Source organism: Monopterus albus, unplaced genomic scaffold (assembly GCF_001952655.1).
Source record: "Monopterus albus unplaced genomic scaffold, M_albus_1.0 scaffold28.1, whole genome shotgun sequence".
NCBI classification, from domain to species: Eukaryota; Metazoa; Chordata; class Actinopteri; order Synbranchiformes; family Synbranchidae; genus Monopterus; species Monopterus albus.
The window spans coordinates 1,994,581-2,015,461 of NW_018127908.1; the positions used below are offsets into that span (position 1 = coordinate 1,994,581).

Here is a 20,881-nt window from a genome sequence, read left to right on the forward strand (position 1 = left end):
CCCCCGCGTGGCTGTGCTTACTCACTCCTGAGCCCGACGTTTAGTTTTCCTTGGCAGACCCAGGCCACAGCTCATTAGACTAAGAGAATGTGCCTGCCTTAATTAATGATATGTAAATATCCTTGAATTAGCCACATTTGCATATTAAGAGAGATTTGTGGAATCTGTGGAGTAATATATTTTAATTAGGGATTAATTAAAAATAATGGGAATTTCATTTTGCCTGGCAGGTTGTGTTTGGTGTGAGGCATGTGTCGGGGTCCAATCTTTGAACGCTGAGGCAGCTACCAAGATGTGCAGGAAGCTCTGCGCTTCCACCCGCTATCTGTGCTGCATACAAACATGTACCCTCACACACAAACACACATACACACACTGGCATCACATTCCTTGAGATGCCAGAGTCTTCCCAGGGGGTCTCTACAAAGCACTGTAGTTTTGAAAAGCGGGTGAGGAGGAGGGGGGATCCAGCTTGAACACCCACAATATGATTTTGGGGATGGTCCCAGTTTGGCTCAATTTCATCTCTTCTCATCTCTCTGTTTTTTTTCTCGTGTAGTCAGGGAATGGCTCTCAGACACGGAACACTAGTTATGTTGGCAATTATGTTAATGGAATGCCATTAGGCCATGATTGTGTATGAGCGAATGGGGAGAGAGGGCACGTTTTCCGAGACCCAAGTTAAATGTCTGCTTTGATCCACTTCTATCAGACTCTTTGCCAAAACATTTTCTAAGACATTCTCCAATTTTTTTCACCCATAGATCTTCAGCAAACAGTTTGACCATCGTGTCAGGGGTTGTTTCATTTCAGGCTGTTTGTACTGGGTAATGATGTACTCAGTGTTTTTTTTTTCCTCAGACAGCTGTGAAAATAAATCTGAATAGAGACAAAGAAACCATCTGTCATCAGTATCGCTAATAGCACTGATAGCACGGCCCCTATCGCCGCATCTCCTAGGTGGAAATCAACCATTACCAAGCATCAAGGCTGCTTCCTGCTTCCGGATGCTCCTCGCTGCTGCTGCATCACACACAAACACGATCTTTGCCATTTCATTCAATCTGCAAAGACAATTTTTGATTCATTCTGTCATTTTTCAGCCATTTTCGCAGAGCAGAAGCATGCGGTAAATGTCTGTTTTTCTTCAAGCTGAGCTCAAAGTCGAAAGCTCCTTTGGCATTTGTGATGTGCTGATGTTATTGATCCAGGACCTTCCGAATTCATTAGGAGATCCAGCCCAACTGTGCCGCATCTTTATTTATGTTGCTGCCCCCTCCTGCCTCCCTCTCTCTGCCCCACTCCCTGTCTACTTTCCTCTTTCATCCTCTATGCATTATTCTTTTATTATTCTTTTACAGCTGCCTTATCGCCCGCATTTTGGTGAGGATAAGACCTGTCATCTTTGGGTCTTGTCTGGGGAGATGATGGGCGAATTCAAGGGGGAGGAGGAGGTGGATTGGAGGGAGGAGCGTGGGTGTAAAGAATGCCTGCTGTCCCCCTTTTTTCTCATATGAAATGGACCTCTCTCGCTCTCTTTCTCCCTCTAATTTCCCTCTTGCTCTCGCTGTCTTTCTTTGTAATGAGAATCTCTCTCTAATTGAGGGAGCTGCATCGAGCTGGCCGAGGGCGGCAGGGTTAGATTGTGATACTGGCTACGTGACCGTTATGCTGATAGAGGTGGCAGATCAATAATTTAGGCCCTGACCTTAATGGTGGTGTTAAAATGCTCATTCCTCTGGAGTCTGGAGGCCTTAAAGGTGCAGAGATGGATAAAGCCATGGAGCTGGCTGAATGTGGAGGTGGAGTGGGGGATGGTGGGAGAGGCAGATAAGAGGAGAGGTGAGGAAAGACAGCGAGGGAGAGTGTATTTCCAGGCAGCCCCAAAGGAGGGATCATGAGTGATGTTTTTCTACATTCAGACACTCACATTGTCACCAGCATTCATCCTCTTAGTATCTGTATGAATGCTTCTTTCTTGCCTGTATTTGGTATGTGGTTGTAATCTGTTTTCATATGAAATCCTCCACCCATTCTCACTGATGCACTGAATGCATCACCAGACACCAGAAGTGAACAAAGACTGTGGTAACGAGTGGGTTTAATCTGGTTCTGAGCTTGTCTTGGGCTCCTAGCTTAAGGCCATGTACGCTGAGGAGTCGGACAGCCATCGATTTGATTCTAAGGGACATTAACGTCACGGCCTCATGCGTCTCTCTGAATCTCTAAGATCGGACTCATTCCCTGCCGGCAGGATGCGACCATCCCAGCTCTCCCTTCCTCTCCCCACCCACCCAGCCAGCCACCCTTAGGGGATGATATATTAGATATAACCAATTCAATTTTATGCAGCCAGGACAGACGCCCTGGGGACATAAACACACACATTTTTAATACACTCCTCACCAGGAAGCCCAACGCGCCAGAGCCTGCGGCTGCCCTGGGTCTCCTCTCACACTCAATTATTAATGTAATGGCCGTAGTGGCTTAATTAAATAGTAAAGACAAGCTCACTGCAGAGGAAAGAGCCAAGGACAAGTCAGGAGGAGAGGTGGCTTCCATAAATGTGTGATTTTGACGTAAATGAGAAATTAAAGGCTGTAAATATGCAATGTTGCAATAACATTTGGTGACAAGAATGTCTTATCCATTGTCTAATATACATTGATGCTTGATATACTATGTATTTGTGGCTTGTTTTGTCACTGTGTTTGTAGTTTATTAAATGAAGGGCCATTTTCTATCTATGTTTTTTTATGCTGACAGTGGTTAGACTCCTAATAGGTTGTTTTTTTCCCAGAAAACTGATTTCTTAAAAATAAATCATTGAAGGAGAGGTGTAGACTTTTGGCTTGAAGTCTCAGATCTGCTCATAAATCAGCTGTCTTGAGAGTCGGGTCAAACAGCGGCTTGTGATACCTCAACTACATAAAAAGAGTGATTTCCTCAGATTATGGATTCCTGCCACCTCAAGGGCAAGCCAGAGGAAGCTCTCTGCCGCCGATGTGATGAAATGTGGCATTATCTTTTACTTTGTTTCATTAGATTCACGAGAGATTACACACTCTATCCTCAAAGACTAGATTTTCCAGCTTTCTGAGATGAGAGATCTTTTGGCCTCAGGGTAACAAAAATATATATCCAAGCTGCCGTTGCCAGCCTGTTTCTTGGGGTTCATGTCTGTTTTAACTTTCAATTAATTATTCAAATTCATTCTGAAATGCAGGTTTACATTTTGAGTGGCTTGTTCAAAGGCAGTGTTTTTTCTCTAATGGCGAGAAGGCTCTGCCATTAGATTGAAAAATAGGCCCATTGTGTGTGTTGACTTGGTGGCATACTGCGATGAAGGATTGCGACAAACTGGAGTGTTTAAATCGGCGAATTGAAATTAATGCCCTCTCAAAGCCGAGCTTGCTGACGATACATTAAAGCTAATACTCCAGTGAGGTCGAGCAAATGTTTGTTTATATACATGAAATACGCTGTGAGAGAATGAAATGATTGGATTTTGCCCAAGTAAACACTTATATTAAAGAGGGAGACAAAAGAAACAAATTGTAATGTAATGAGGTGTGAGAACTTTCTGTTTATTGTTTCTTCTTTGTTTTTGACTAGACTAATCTTTCCTGGCATGTTTCATTTATAGCCTTTTAAAAAATGTTCTATTCTTTTTCTTTTTCTACAATTTAGCCACTATTTGGTCATTTAGTCCTTAAAGTACGTCCCTCTCTTTTCGTCTGCTGACACAGTGAGACACTTTCAAAGGTCATGCATCAAGTCTGTCTTATCACATCACTTATTCAGGCTGGTTTTAGTTATTCATGCCATTTTTTTTTATTTTAATAATTTAATGTAGTGAAATGTTTCTCTCATACAGCTATAAAGTGCTCTCATGGAGTGTTGATGTGTCTGAAAATATGGTTCTGTGGCTGCTCTATGCAACTTTGGCAATCCTCCATGTAAAGTGTGAGCTGGTGCTGTCAGTAGAAGCTGTAACATGTATCTATTGAAATGATCCTTCAGTTCCACTGCAGCCAGAGGACCTCTTCTATGCTGGGTGAAGAGGAGGAGTGTATAAGAGGCTCTTTTTGTACTTTTCTTTTTCCTTTAGAATTTACTGCCAACGGCTGAGAGTGGTATTTATTTTCCTCAGACTCTGCTCTGCTATCCTGGAGTTGGCAGAGTGATTTTGTAGAATAGAAACATTATAGACTGTTAGTGTCAAAGTGTTAAATGTGATGTATAGAGCTGGGGGTCTCAGAGGGAGGAGGGTGGACGGGGTTGAGGAGGAGGCGGTAAGAAGGTGAGCACTGCCAGCCCTGACTGCAGCAAGGTACTCATGGGAGAGAGGAGTCATCCACCATGTGAGGGATGGCAGGGTAATGTGGCGGGAGGTAATGGCTTTTCTCAGTCCGCTGAAACAGAGGGGAGATCATTAGGGGCTGCCGTGCCGCAGCGCACCGTCCGTTTACCCCGACTCTGCCAGCGTCTCCTGTCAGAGCAGGGCTGTGGAGATACTCATTGTGTTTGTCTGTCTGTTTTTCTGTGGTGCTGGCAGCGTTGCTCCAAAGAGGCAGGAGTGTTTGATTATTATTTTGGGCCTTACCTACCGGTATGGATAGGCACTGACACTCTGGCTTACAGCTGCACTCAGATATTTCCTTACCAAATGCTTCTCCAGCTGTGAAAGCAAATCAAAGAGCTCGCCTAAACCTGATGACAAAAACAAAACTCCTTGACTTCTTCTTTGTTTTTATTTAATGTGTTGTCTTTTTTTAAGGAACCTTTGAGATCTTCAGGTGATTTAAAGAACTACTGCTTTGTTTTATCAAGGTGATGCTTGACTTTGATTGATTAAAAAGATCATGGCGGTAGTCATAAATTTTATGTCTTACAAATGTCAATGCAACACATCTTTATAGTTCAGTCTTAATCAAAAAAGAAACTGACTTCAGACAGAGATCGTTTGAAAAGCACGTAGATGAAAAGACCTTCAGATCTCAAAGCGAATTGTCAATGGCAAAATACAGATACCTCCTTTTATTTTCCTCGAGATGGTAATTGTCTTTGGTCTCTGTTTACGAATCATTACAGAGGTTGACTTTTATGTCCTACTACAGTAGGCATGATGAAACACCTTATATCTGCGATTTTTATCAAAACAAAAATTGCCTTCAGACCAAAAGTTGTATTTTAAAAAGCCAGCATTTCAAGCTTCAGGCCACCGTGTGGGAGAAGGTTTGGGAATCTGTATTTGTTTTCCTTTATGGACCATGAATGTCTAATCTTTAATTTTGGGGAAAGAGAGCGATAGCATGCTTTTTGCTGCCTATAAAGGTGCATTTGTGCATCAGAAGGAGTCTTCAAAGCCGGTTAACAGCACTCTGAGCTGTCGGTCGATTTTTGCCCCAGTGAGCCTCCAGCCTGGCTTGACAGGGAAGATTGGACGTCATTAAGGTCTACACTCTGTCCGTTGTCTGGGGGTGTGAAATGGGCTCTGCTGCTGCTGCTGGACTGTTATTGTGTATCACTGACCGTTCATGTAAAATCCCAACGAAGGGGTTTGCAGCACTGATGACCGGAGCTGCATATTTATCTTGTGGTGCCATTTACCTGCTGTGTATTGGTTTTGCAGATGTGTTTTCACCTCAGTTTTTATATGCCCTGCTGTTATACAGTAGTTGAAGGGTGGTGTGGAACTCACATCCCTAACAAGAAGATTCTCCTTGTGTCGCTGTCAAGAGTCATTCACGCCTTATGAAAAAAGCTTCAGAGAAATATGATTGCTCCTGTAAAACACACCAATTACTCCCCATTGACAACCTTCAAAGCCCACGTTTATTGGCCGATTCAGCCAAATAAAACTTTATTACACAAGCGGAAAGGGACGCCATCATTTTTGCATAGCTTTTCCAAGCCCAGCATTTATATGATCCCCATTATTACACCATTGTGACATTTAAACTTTATTGAACAAGACTTTAAAATCTGTACTCGGTATATAAAATATCAAGAAATTTATTGCTTTCAGTTGGGAGGAGAGTCCCCCAGCGACTGAGACCTGACTGGAACATATTGACATGGTTTTGTTAGTTCCAATAATTTGTAAATAAAGGTTTATTTTAGAGTACATGTCTCTTACTTTTTTAATATATTTTTCAACAGAAAATGCAACTAATATTGAAAGGTGCCCATCACAGTTTTTTTAATAATATCCAAAAATACCACATACATGCTGTCATTGAGGGGAATCTTGTAGAATGGCAGTCCAGGATTATAAATAGAGCTGTGGGGTTTTTATTATTAGTTATTCTTACAATTTATTAGTCTACAAATTAGGAAAATACCCAGCAAATTGTAGAGTGATTATTTATATTATTGATAAAACTCTGTTTATTTAATCTTTTGTTGTTTGTTGTTAAGATGTCAGAAAAGAAAATGTTGAAACATTCAACACAATTTCCTAAAGCACACCTAATGTCTGGTCATCCATTCAGACCCAAAGATTTTCAGTTTACTACCACATATGATCAAAAAAAAGCCACATATTTGAGATCACAGTTTAGGAGATGAAATTGTAGAGAATGAAAAACTACAATAACTTATCAAAATTGTAGTAGTTCAATTTGCCTGTTGTTTCGGCTCTTATTCAATGTCTGTAATGTTAATGAGATACAAGATGATGTGCTTCCTCCTTAAAACAGTGTATTTCCTAGACAGACAGACAGAGAGAAGCTAAAGCAGAAAAGGGAAAGGCACAGGGAGAAAGGTCCTGCCCCCCTCCTCTGTGTAATTAAAAGGGGGTGTCTGTCAGGGGCTGCTGCTGCTTTGTGTGGCCCCATATGTTTGGGCGCTGATACAGGGAGGATTATTCTGTTTGGAAGCCTGATAACAGCCTGTTTATAACCTTGGCACAGGCTGTAGCCTAATCTGGCAGCCACACATCTTTCACCACCTCCACCCCCTAGATTTTTACAGAAAAACCATATAAGCTTTTTCCCCCTCAGTCTGGGAGAAGCAGTCATGACCCAAAAAGTAGTGTTTCACCTATATCTCTGGTTTGTATGTACGTTTCTGCTCAGCCTAAATACGGTGTGTGAAATGTTGATGTTCAACCTAAACTGTCAGATTCAAGACAGTAGAGACAGTGACTGTTAACAAGTGAAAAATTAGTTCAGCATATTTTGCTGTTTGGCTGATCATCACCACACACTCAGTGAGGGGCATAAATAAATATTCTCTCTCCTGAATCCATTCTTCATTCCTCCTCCAAGGTTTTATTTTCTGGAGTTGTACAGAATCTGTTCTACTCTCATCTGTTCTTTTGCTTTTCTGGACGTCAGCGCTCCCTTTGTTGCAAACTCCATTTTAATTTTTTAATCTGCCTGCTGATTAGTTCAGTCTTTTGTTCTCAGAGTATATTGCCATCGCACTGCCTTTCACATGAATGAGTGTGTCATGACTTTAATTCTGCTACTGCAAACTCCTTTGTGATTTTAAGTCCTTTGTGCTTTTCGAATAACAGGCTCCAAATTGTTTCTTTTGAATGCCTAAATAATTCCCTTTCTTGACTAATTGCTACATGATTGATTTGATGAAAAAAAGTGAACACCAGTTGCCCAGGATGGAGGCCGTATTCTTAAGGAAATATGAAAATACCCTACTGGTGCACTGTTTTATAATACTATCATAATTCTTCTAGTATGACCAGTATAAGTAAAGGCCTTTATTCAAGTACAGGCCTTATTACTTTGTGCTTCTGCTCTACAACATTTCACAGGAAAATATAGCACTTTGTATGTTTAACAGCTATAGTAGCATAGTAAACCTATAATAAGTTTATAAAACAGGAAGCATTGTCATAGAATAAACTGTTAAACCCAACAGTATTAAAAATCAGCTAAAAAAAACTCTACTTACAAGAGTTAATTATTGTTTAAATGTTAGCACATCAACAGTAACAATAGTACAGTAATCTGACAGTGAAAGGCCCATTCTGTATAATAAGTGCTTTTTTGAAAATATATTAAGTAGCCTAAAATGTGTTTATAATATTTCTGTTATTATAATCAATGGTAGAAAGTAACTAAGTACATTTACTCAGGTTCTGCATGTAAGTACAATTTTGAGGTTTCTGTACTTCTTACTATTTTCATTTTGTGCTACATCATACTTTTGACTTCACTACAAATAGAGTACTTTACTTTTTACTCCACTACAGAGATTTTATAACTTTAGTTACTAGTTACTTTTCAAAACCAGATCAACAAAAATTACAGTATAATTGTAAGACTTTACTGATCTCTGGTGGAAAATTCACATGCTACTCAACAGGATGTAAAGTACTTCAAATTAAAACTAGCACCTCCTTTACCAGCTGCAACATTAAATGTGATGTACACAATAAAGCATCCGTAGTTACAATTCAGTGATATGATAGTGTTAAACGTGCCATTCTTCATAAAAAGTACTTTAACTTTTATTACTCTAAGTATGTTTTGATGCTAATACTTTGGACTTTTATTTAAGTAACATTTTGAATGCAGGATTTTTACTTGTAACAGAGCATTTTTACACTGTGGTATTGCTTCTTATACTTACATAAAGTATCTGAGTACTTCTTTCACCACTGCTTATAATTAAGTAAAATTCTCAGGACTTCTACTGGTAATGCAGTATTTTTATATGGTGGTGTTGTTACTTTTATGTAAGTGTATGTCCTGAATACTTCTACCACAGCTGGAGACAAGTAAGTATGAGCATGAACAATGCTGTATTTGATTTTTTTTTTTTTTTTTTTTTTGATATTTCAATCAAGGAAGAAAATACTGAAATTCAGCTCCTTTTCCCACAGTGTGAATCACATCATTGTCTGCAACCCTTGCCTTCAGTGTATACATTAATAAGGGGGTTTGGTGATGAGTTTCCAGCACTGAATAAAAGTCACTCTCAGTAATGCACTGTTCTATAGCAAGGACCCTTAACCAGCTCACTGTGGGGAGAGGGAGTGCTCAGAGTGGCAGGCAAAGAGAACTGTCAACCTGTCACATTTCTCCCTCCTCTTCCCCCTGATAAATTAAAGTTACACAGTGTGCGTGTTGTAGCAGCGGAAGGCTGTGCAGAAAGCCAGGCTCCTCAGGTCTCAGGAGATAGCTGGCAACTAGGTCAGACTGATAATGTAATCCGCTGACTGGATCCTCAGCCCACTACATCCAGAGAGAAAAGCATGACAGAAAAAAAAACCCCTGAAATGTAGGAGCAAAATAGGAACTTCGGTGTGTTGTTGCACTTAGCATTACCTAGTTAGTTTACTTTGTACAAGAGTAATGTCCATGCAGACTGCTGCGAGGGCATGCACTGATAACACTTCTCGCCAGTGTGATTATACAGGAAGTGTGATTCATGTCAATAAACCTCACACTCCTCACCAGGGATTCTTATTTACATGGATTCTTTTTTATGTGTTATCTTTGCACCACATACTGCACTGCACATCCACAACAAAATAGCATCATGTGAGTCCACAGGGAGAGAGTGACAAGAATAAGTTCCTGCATCAGCAAGGTGCATTTTCATTCCCATGCAGTATTCCAGAGAGGCTCTGTGGGCCCACTGTGACAACTCAGCCTCCCTGCAGGTGTGGAAATGAAACAGGGCCTATAAATAGCCCAGGCAGCTGGGAGTAGAGCGCTGTAGAGCTGGGGGAAGGGAGGGAGAAGGTGGGGGTGGGATTAGAGGTCCAGCTGGGGATGCAGGTGTGTAGAGGCTGACCGACAGAATACGACTGCTGTCTCACCCAGGGGGCCGGGAGTGAGCTGCAGCTCAATCCAGTTTAGGAAGTGGAAGCCTACAATGTATTATTAGGCTAAATTCATATACTGTAAACCTGATGATGCTAAAATACTATGGCAAAAAGAAGATAGTCATTTGTTGCCAAATAGTTTTAATAGGGTAACCATACTGTCATCTCTCTGTGCAGGAAAGTTAAATTAGGGCTACAATTCATCGGCAACCATAATTTAAAAGTTAACAACTTTGACTCATTACATTTTTATTATTTACATTATTACTTATTACAAAACATGTGAATGAGACAAAAGGAAGCAGGTTGCTTCTCTGTTGGTCTGATCTGTTGTTGGTTTGTTCGTGTTGTTTGTACTCAAATAATGTAACAAACATGGATGTGTGTGCTAATACCCAGATGTATGTATCAACGGCTCATACACATAATACAGATACACATTCGCACATATATATGTGTTTTTTAAGTAGAGATGTACAGTGGGAAAAGATGCAGTGCTGCAGGGGAAGAAAAGCATCCTCTGAGTTTCAAGGTGAATTTCTTTTGTTTGTTTTTATATCTGTTGTTTGTTTGTTTTTTTATATTTCAGTTTCTAAAAGAGTTGATGGTTTTCAGGTAGAGATGTACTATTTAAAATGAGCTTGTCTTGGTGTTGTAACTTTGTACCAGGGTACTAAAGTAGGAAGAAACAATTACAGTTCTTTTAAAGAGCATGTTTTTCTGAATTCCCATCATTTTTTTGCAAAAAAAAAAGAAGTACATGCAATAACGTGCAAGTTGTACAGTAGTATATTTATAAAACTAAATATTTAAATCTTACTTCAACAATAGAAAAAAAACAATTACAGTGTTTGGATGATCATCTTTGTTGACATGGCTCTGCAGTCTTTTGCTCTCAGCACCACTTGATGAACTGGTTAAAATGAATGAATGGACTCCTGATGGAGCATTTGACGCTGTTTCCATGGTTACAGCTGTCTGACTGCTGGATGTTGTGCTGCACACTGTGGCTCTGTACCAGCACTACTTCTTCTTTTCAGTGTCTCAGTGCCATCTGCACAGGTTCAACCCCTGAAGACAACGTTAGGATATTCAGCTTGCAAAGCAAACGTTCAACATTTTTTAAAAGTCTGCATACAAATCAGTATGGAATGGGATGGGAAATATGGGTTACACCACTGGCATTAGCCAAGATATGGCACAGCAGCTGTACATAAATATAGGTGAGGTGATTTCATTTGATAATGCTGCAGTTCGAGCTTTTTTGAAGTTTTACATGTCACTGAATTCTTTTTATAGCCGCATAGTAGATATAGTGTTTTATTGATCTTTCAGCAGAGTAGGGCAGGTACATCCTGTCTGCACAGTACTGTACATGTACACTTCACTATATTGGCAGAGCTGACCACAGCATCAATGCAAGTGCTGCATGTCCTTTGAATACAGCTGCAGAAGAGCAGCGAGTACAGCAGTGATCAGGGGTTTATAAAAACAAACTGCACAGCTGCATTTTCATGTATCTGATGGAAAACCTCTGTGTTGCTGAGTTGTTCTGTTTTTCATAGTTGACACAGGTTCTCCGACCTCCCTGCTCAAAGACTTGGTGTGTTGTAGTCATCACACCAGCTGCATGTGTACATATATACATGTAGTCCTACGTGTATAGGGTGCATTGGCAGAAGAATGTTCTCAGGAGATCAACACAGTGACCCGGGTTAGACCCATACTGGTTTCCAATCTCAATGTGTCAGCAAGTTAAATGTCTTTGTGTTTGTGAATGGTGATGACAGTATGTGAACCTGTGAAAAACTGAATTCAGCAGACCCATGTCATACACACGCCTCTCATTTGAATGGGATACTGATGAGTGCTGCTGATACCACAGGGCTGTCTGCATTTTATATTGGTTTTCTCCATTTCCATAGATCAGCATTGTCTTTATTTTTTAAAATCAAGCTTCAACTTTTAGAGCAGAAAATATTGCTTTCGTTCCCACTGGATCACTCGATATGTTTTTCATGTAAATGACATCTAACACTTGCACACTGGTGTTTCCATTAATGTATTAATTCCTAAGTATTATATGCTTTTTGTAGCTGGAGGCAAAATGACACATTCTCATCAAAAATACACTCCCCCACTTACGGTCCCACTCTGCTCAGACACGCACACATTTCAGTGCTGATTGACAGCAGGAGCTCCCTCTGACCCAGTATTCTGTTACAGTGGGACAATCCCACAGGCCCGTGATTAATGACTAGGCTTTATCCGCTAGTGGTGTGGTACGCCTGCCAGCCAGGCCACTTAGACTGCCTGGACCACTACCTCTGCTGTAAACACACTCCCTCTCTGCCTCTGTGTTTCTCTGTGCCTCTCTCTTTCCATACAGCCATTGCATCATCACATTTATTGTAAAGGTTCTGAACCTTTGTCCCAAGTTGACCTCTCCAACAGACACACACACAACAAAACACACATGAGTTCATTCAGCATCATGGTGAATCATTGTTTTGATTTTGCTCCCAATGAAGTAGAAGCTGCAGCTTCTCATCTAGTCAGATATTATTTGCATCATACCTACATTAGAGCAGTTCTGGTAGTGTTGGGTGAGGCATTTAATTTAAATACTCTGTTTTGTTTATGCAAAAATTTCTACCACTGATTTTTTTTTTAGGGCGGGGGGATCCAAAAATTCATCACCAATGTGTGCTCCGAGCAGGTTACAAGCAGATGTTAACAAGAATATTTGACCATGTAGCTCAGAGTGTATGAAATGGAGCTGCTCCGTTACAGCTACGTAATTAATCAGCTAAGTTAGTAATAAAGTAAAAATGACAAACATTTGCTGGTTTCACTACACAAATGTAAAGATTTTTGCTGTTCTACTGTTTCAAAAATGAATTTACCCAAACTATTAATACCACTGAAATAATGGTTCTAGCTTCATAAATGTGAGGATTGATACTTTTCTTTGTTATATTGTCAATTAAACATCTTTGTATTTTGGAGATTTGGTTGGCTAAAATAAGCAATTTAAATGTATTTATTACAATTTATAATGACCATTTTTCTCAATTTTTTTTGGTGAAATGTTATAGCCAGAACAACTATTCATTTGGGAGGATGACCTGCAGATTGACCGAAATATTTGAGAGCCACAGTCCTGGATTAAAATTACCCGTTGCAGCCCTGTTAAAGCTCTGTAATGTCATTCTCTACCACATTGTCAGTATACTGATCTTTTTTAGTGTTGTCATGGTTTGTCATGGGACAACAGAAAAGTCCTTTGTAATTTTGTGGAAGTATGATATGAACTTGTTGAGAGCTTGTGGCCTCTGCTGTACAACTGCTTAGAAATGAAAGAAGCTTAAAAATAAATAACAAAAACTGCCACTGATTTAACTGATAAAATCTTTGCAAAAAGGAGGTAATGTTGAAAAGCATTACAGCTTAGAACACAAGAATGCTGTCAGTTCATTCTCTTTGTCTAGGATATTTACTTTCTGACTTAACACCTTCACCTGTAAATACACAGATGCTCAGTTTGGATCGTATTTAAAGATAGTAAAGACAAGAAGAGGCAACAGCATATGGCTAACATTATTATCATGCTATTCTAAGCACTCCATGACTGCCTGTGCTTTATAGAGAGAAGTAGTGTCATCATGGAAGATATTGCTCCCAGTGGAGGTGAAATGCAACATGGGATAATCTAAGTAACCACTCAGAATGTTTTTTCAATAGTGGAGGATAGTACAGAACCATGGGACTGCTTGGACTCCATACAGGATAGTAATGATGAATTTAGTGGCTGTACTTTTGTTCTTCCAAAGGGGCAAGCAGCAAGCCAGCTCTGCTTTCTAGTGATGTTGTGTAAAACGCATGTTCACATGCTGTCGAGAGAAGCCGAGCACAGTGAGGCAGAACCGTGAGCGCTATGAGTCTATATCTATGAGCAGCCATATGGCGGGTGTCCTTGCATGGTAGCGTAAGTGATCTTTTCTCCCTGAGCTGAAACAGTTTTGTTCAGAAATGAACCTCCTCTCTCAGCGTTCTTTATTCATCAGACCCTGCCTCATCGCCCGCCTCTGAGCTCACATCACAGAGCCCCAAACGACTGTGTGGAGCACGGATAGCAACTAGGACATCCCAGGTAGACCTAAACAATCTCAGTCACATGGTCTCTGCCTCTCCCTCCTTGTCAAAAACGCCACCCCTACTTGACTAGCCCTGTTCCGTGCTTCCAGATGTGGCTTAATTTACTGCGACTCTGCTAATTGCTGTAATTAAGGATTAATTACTGTTAATTACCTTCGCATAAACTCATCACCAGTCAAAGAGCGAAGCCTTATGAAATGTGCCATGCACAGGAACACACACCACAGGGACTTGAGGAGGATTGTGTTACCAGACCTCTTGTTTCATGTCTTGTCCATGTGCATAGGGAGGACTTGTAGGGCAACAGTTAGGGCAGAATGCTAACTGTCATGGACCATCTCCTCCTGGCTCTGATCGCTTCACACGTCACCTCCTCACCAACTGTTGCCCAGAACAGCATCACTGCACTGGCTGTCATTTGTTTAGAGGCTGGCATTTATTTGTGGAAGCAGATAACAAATTTTGATACCTTAAGGAAGGCTTTAAAAAAAAAAAAAAAAAAAAAAAGCAAATTGAATAAATACTGTAATTCTGACCTCCTAAGCTTTGGGCTGGGTATGGAACTCCAATACTTGTTGAGTACCAATTGAAAGGTGCCTGCAGAATCAAGTAATAAGTAGTAATACTACTAATAATCAAGTATTATCAGGAACTGATATTGATTGGTCAAATTCTTAGTCAAAAATGAGTTTGTAGAAAAATTTTATCAAATGAGAAGAGTATTTTACTGGCTGTTTGAAGAAGCTTGCAAAAAGTAGCATAGTAATGGGTGCTTGAAAAGAACTGCTTCATACAACATGTTGTCTCAGCATGTCAGAAAGCAAGTGTTTATACGACTAACTGCTGCCTGAAACGAGTGTGAATGTCAGATTGTTGCCTTTGGAAAGTTACAGAAATTGTTGGACGTAGCCTCCCTGGCATTGAAAGTGTGCAGTTTCCGAAGCTGCTCGGCCACCCGACAAGCACTTCTGTTGAGGAATTTGAGCCCTTTAAGATGCTGATCATGTAGCTGTAATCTGGGTTTCAATTCCAGGGTCCTCTCTGTCATCTGTCCACTGTCAAATAAATGCCAAAGTACCTCAAAAATACTGAAACGATACAAAGCCCTGCCCAAGCTTTATCTAAACTTTGCAGTGTTCTGTCATTTGTGTACCTTAGATAGGTCTTTGTCTCTCTGCCAGCTCAGTGCTCCACTGTGACTTCTCTTCAGTTATTCAGCCACCGTAGTTTCTGATGCAGCCTGGAGCCACTAGAACTGCATGGGCTGAGCATGAGTTTGGTTCAATCAAGAAGATATATATTTTAAGACACATTAAGAAAGACTGACAGCTGGGGGGCTAATATATTATCTATTTTGAATAATGAATTATTTTAATGAAGGCTTTTAAATGGGAGCTTTCTGCATTGGTGGCATGGCCTTCTCCTCTGGTGCTGTCTGCCTCGTTATCAGGCCAGCCCCTCAGGCCTCAAACTGGCCTGCTTAAGCCTCAGATGATGACGATAATTACCGTTATTAGGAGTAGCTGCAGGGGGAACTTGTTCTGAGAAACACCAAGCTGAGTTCTTGCCTCGTTTGCCACCGCCGCTACTGTCGCATGAGAAACTGCCGATCGCCGGTGGAGAAAGCCAGAGAGGGAGAGAGACAGAGGGAGAGGAGGGGAAAAAAAGGAGGGGATGAGGGGAGCGGCCACCAAATCCGCCTAATGTGATGCCTGTCAGCTCGTCTCCCACCAGCTGTCACCTCCCAAATGCACTGGGGTTCATTTTTTTAATTGACACCTCGCTTTCCTATTCCATTTCTATTTTTCGCCTTTCATTCTCCCTCCATCACTCTTCCCTCCTTGCCTGTACCATCCACATTTCCTCATCACTGCCTGTCCCTCCAGTATTTCTTTGGTGTTCTTCCTTGTCCTTGGTATCCCCCCCCCACCACCACCACCACCCTGTGTCAGATGCAACACTCCAGCTCTGCCCCCTTTCTTCACATAATACTCGAGTTGGTTGATAAAACATAAAGCTGTTTTAGAGGTACTTTATGACTATGCCCTTGTGTACTGAGGCTGTACAGCTTCCCATTATCTGGTGATGGAGAGAACATTTTGGGCCTGAGAAGTTTCCCATGAGTTCATGGATAGACCACAAATCTATCTTTAAGTTTACAGTGCAGAACATTTAAGACAATTTAACAACACAGTGTTGAGAATATAACGGTTTTTATGTCATAGATGTCATTGTCAGTTGTGATTAGCAATTTCATAATTACCATGCATAAAGTTCAGGTTGAATCCAGTAGGGAGGACCACATATGGTAAGTAAATTATTATATAATGCAACACAATGTTGTGTTAATGTTCTCAGTAATGTCAACAGCATTGTTAAGCACTGTGGTTTACCTTTAGTGTGTGGGGCAAAATTAAATGTGGCTTATTTTAAGAGCAATGAATTACCTCAAGTGATGTTACTTGAGTTAGCATAAGTTGGGGCATTGGTGTTGATTCTTTTTGTTTTTATCTGTCCATAGTAAGACTGACAATGCTAATTTGAAGGAGTACTCATTTTACAGTATAGTTGACATTCCTGGGAAAACCAGAAAGAGGAAGCTCAATTTAGCCACTCCACACAACACACACACAACACAATACAACGCACACTGGCTGACTCCTGTCCAGCAGAAACACGGTCACCATCGTTCAAAAGCCACACCAGTGTTAATTCTGGTCTCACTTCATGCAGCATCCAACATCTTTTTAGCTGTAACCTTCTTGAATACGGTCTCCGTTTGTGGCCAAAAGCTGCTGTGCATACCTTCTATTCCATAGCTCACTGGCTTTAGCTATAAAAACACAGCAGTAATTTTTTATTTAATTAAAAAAATGGATATGAAATTAATCACCAACGCTACTTTTAGCAGCTTATCTAATGATGGAAAGAACATTTTGGGCCTTTTTAAGTTTCCCATGAGTTCATGGACACACCACGGGTTTAGCTTTCAGTAACAGTTGAGTACAAATACAGTAAAGAACATTTTAAGACTATTTTGAATAACACAATATGTAGAATGCAGCAGTTATTTTCATGGCATAGACTTTATAGTGAGCTACAATTAGTATGTTCATGATGATTGCTCTTTCATTATTGAAGCCCAGATTCAGTTTAGTAGAAATGACCACATATACAGTAAATTGGATATAATGCCACATAATATTCATTTAGTGTTCTCAGTAATGATAATGGCATTGCTTAGCACTGTAGTTTACCTCTGTCGTGTGGTTCAGTGTAAAATATGGAACAGTGCTTATGAAGGCTGCTTTATTGGACTTGTGTCAAATGCAGATGAGAGTATGATGCTGAGCTCCTTGACGGAGCAGGGAGGAGAGGATTTGTATTAGTGATACTTGTCATGTCTGCTGTAAATCACGCTGCTTTTTTTTCAGGTTCCTAGGTTGTTGTTGTTTTGTCTCAGAATGCTGTGTGGCAGGGATGAATGGTGGTGATGTTACATTATCATGTGGCTGTCGCTTTCGCTCCTGCTGTCTGGTCCATGACAAGCCCACACACACACACGCGCGCGCGCACACACACATACACACACAAACAGTGTTGTGTCAGGAGTAGGGCTGATTTATTAACTGCTGAAACCCTAGATGACGTGTGCCCACATAATCAATAGAGAGCACAGCCGCTACCTGACCCTCTCTGGAATCATGCGAACCATGCTATAGAGTGTATTGCGTTGCTTTACTGATGGGAAAATGGGAAATGGAACCAGTCCAGCGTTGGCTGCTAGCTGCCAGTCAGAGGCAAGAGGGGTAAACTTTCATCATGGCTGTCAGGGACATCATTGCTGCCTTGTTTGACAGTAAATCTTCCTAATTGTGACAGAATACTTCAACATCATTAATTAAACATGTTTTCATTTAAAAGCACTCGCAGGGCGCCAGGCTGGGTGCTCAGGGTAGTCTGCCAATGTGAATAGCTGTAGATTTTCCTGTGTGTTTGTGTGCACCTATATGAGTGGTTGCATTTGTGCACAAAGTGTATGTTTGTGTCGTGCGTTTGCACGCGTGTGCACCTCGAGTCTCCCCGTATGAGTGGGTGGCTTAATCGTCATGTTTATTTACACTCCCGTTGTCTGCAAACAGCAGGCACTGTGGCAATATAAGCATGAGCCAGCTCTAAAGGAAGTAAAGCAGCAGAAATTAATTTTGTCAATACCTGAAACAAAAGCTTATTCATAGAATTCCATTCATTATTCAGGAAACACCTTGAGAATTGTTTATGATACGTATTCATTTTTTATGGCTTGCCTTTTTGGGTTTAGTGCCCCACATTTCAGGGAGGGAATTATACAAGAGTGTGCACAAAAGAAAGGAGAGACGAAGAAGGGAGGGAGGAAGTGACAGAGAGGAGAATTGTGTCCTCTCATTGTTCAATTAAGTCTGTCGGTAATGATCAAGATGAGATGATGGCCATCTTCCTTTTATAGATAATAATCTGTGACTGTTCATGGGATAAGAGAATCGCAGACCATTACAGACTCCATGTCTTTGGTGTTACTTTGGACTACAAAACTGCTTATAAAATGTTTCTGGTGTTATTATACAAGTGTTGGGAACATGTGATGTATTGTAATAGAGGGCATTTCCCTCTGTCAGGTGATTATGTTAATGTATAATCCACGGTTACAGAGTTCACAATGAGCACTCTACTGGCATTGAGGTCTAATCAATTTCATTGCTATTACTGAACAGAAATAAAGAAGGCTGATGGCTGTGGTTAGGGTAATTATGCCTCAGCACAGTGAATTGTTTGATTTTCCTTATTAATTGTATTTATTTAATCCATTTCATGCTTTTAGTTGTGCACTCGGGGACTTGGAGGGAATGAATAAATCACTCTTAGGCTCATTAGATTCCCCCTCTGGTTGGAATGTGCCACTATTTTGTCAGAATCAAATTGGCGAGTGTTATAATTTCCCGCTGGTGCGATTCACATGAAAAATATCCACATATTCATCTACCAGCACATGTGATATGCCTATCCGCCCACCCACACACGCGCGCATTTGCTCCCCATCTGAACTCCTGACCTTTTTCAGCCGTCTGATAGCCATTGACATTTGCCTCTTGAGCTGAGCTTGCTCACGTGTTGGAGCTGATGGGAATGGATGATGTTATTGCTGAAGGAGAAAAAGAGAGGGAAGGAAAAGGGGGTGGGGGGTTGAAAAGAGGAGTGCTAGGATAGCCGATCTCTCCAGTAGCCCTGGGAATCCATCTGGACCCCATGCTCACCAGAAAGGTCACAGGGCGACTCAACCCTATATCCTCATTACAAAAGAGCCGTCGCTGTGACTGGAGACTGAGAGCTACAATATGGTTTTACTGCTCTGTCACACAACCTGCCATTTACCCTCACTGTCTGCAGTCATCATGGAAGAGCCGGAGAGTATGTAGTATTAGATTGTCCTCTTGAAACATTTTGATAGATGCGTAAATTAAAGTTTGTATGAAAAATATTGTGGCAGTGTGAGCTTTGTCTTTGTCCTTGAAGACGGTGGATGGAATGGAGGCCTGCACCTGGTCGGCTGTTTCAGCACCTCTGAGAAAAGCAGGACACTCAGCTGCTTTACCAAGGGAGCCTTCTGGTGGCAGGACAAGGCAGGGCAGCTGATCCTAAATAAAAAATCATGGTGAAACACCTGCATGTTTTTAATTATAGAGAATATAGTCAAAATAGCATTACAGAAAAGGTTAGCAGCACTGTTTTTATGTGAGTCGAGCCTGTGTCACATATATTTCTCAAAATATGCAGGTGTGCGGATGCGTGCAATAATGCATTTGTGAGCATTTTTGGCAGAGTTTGTGTGTATTTTGTTTGTGCATGTTTATCTCAGCGGGTCTGCCTTTGTTGTGTTTACAGCTCACTCTTTACACCTTGGGAGCTGAGTGTCAGTTGAGAGCTGATTGCCTGGAGGTGTGTGAAGATTCAGTGTAGATTCGAACCTCCAGACGAGGCCATAAACAGACCTCAGTGATAAAGGCATCCTTATTGTTGTTAAATTAAGGTTACAACAGTGTGAATATGGCACTGGGGCTACAGGTGTGGTAGTAGAAGGCTGATTTACAATAATAGTTTTGTATAACAGTATAATCTATAATAGTATTTGTATAATTTGGGGATTATTTAAATTAGATGAGAAAAAACTATTGCTGCTCGATGGTTTGATAATGTCATGACTATTAAAATAATTGATCCCAATGATCATGAATTCACTTAAAGTGAATTATGAACTTTTTACTGTTCTTTGCTGTTTTTATTCAAACCATCATGATATTTTCAGTTTGTGTATCTTCATCTACTGTTGATTTAGCTCTGTAATCTCCTCAGTTCGTTTATTCAAGCCACATGTCTTTGCATTAATCCACTGACTTGTGTTATGAGTTTGTTTTCCTTTATAGACGACATTTGACAATCTAATAAAGGCTCAGTATAGAAACAAAACACAGTGTGAGCACAAGGAGACCGGTGAAAGATGAACTGTGGTGGACGACTGTGTTAATTTTTTATTTTTTTTTTTTACATGAAATGATAGAATCAATGAAATGATAGTTTTATGGTCTTGCCTAGCTGCCAGGTTTTTATGGCACAGACTTGAACTATTAAAATGACGGCCATATTTCAAGGAGTTCAGTTTGGTAGGCCGGAGCAGGAGAAATGGTTAAAGCTCTTTCAGTCGTTATTCAGCCATCTTAAAAGTTAGTCATTTAGAACGCAATTTAGACTGTTCAATATCATTATATTGATGTCACCTTCCTCTGTCCTCCACAGTGCTCAGTATTCGAGGCGCCCAAGAGGAGGAGCCTCCAGATCCACAGCTGATGCGACTGGACAACATGCTTCTGGCGGAGGGTGTGGCCGGGC

The 20,881-nt window shown here is 40.8% G+C and overlaps 1 protein-coding gene across 1 annotated transcript in view; it reads left to right on the top strand.

The window, feature by feature from the left end:
* Positions 1-20,881, top strand: part of pbx1a (pre-B-cell leukemia homeobox 1a) — a 45,409-nt gene that overhangs the window by 14,469 nt on the left and 10,059 nt on the right. The window contains exon 3 of the mRNA XM_020595783.1: positions 20,789-20,879. Within this exon, the coding sequence (XP_020451439.1) occupies positions 20,789-20,879 (91 nt within the window). The remainder of the gene's footprint in view (positions 1-20,788; positions 20,880-20,881) is intronic.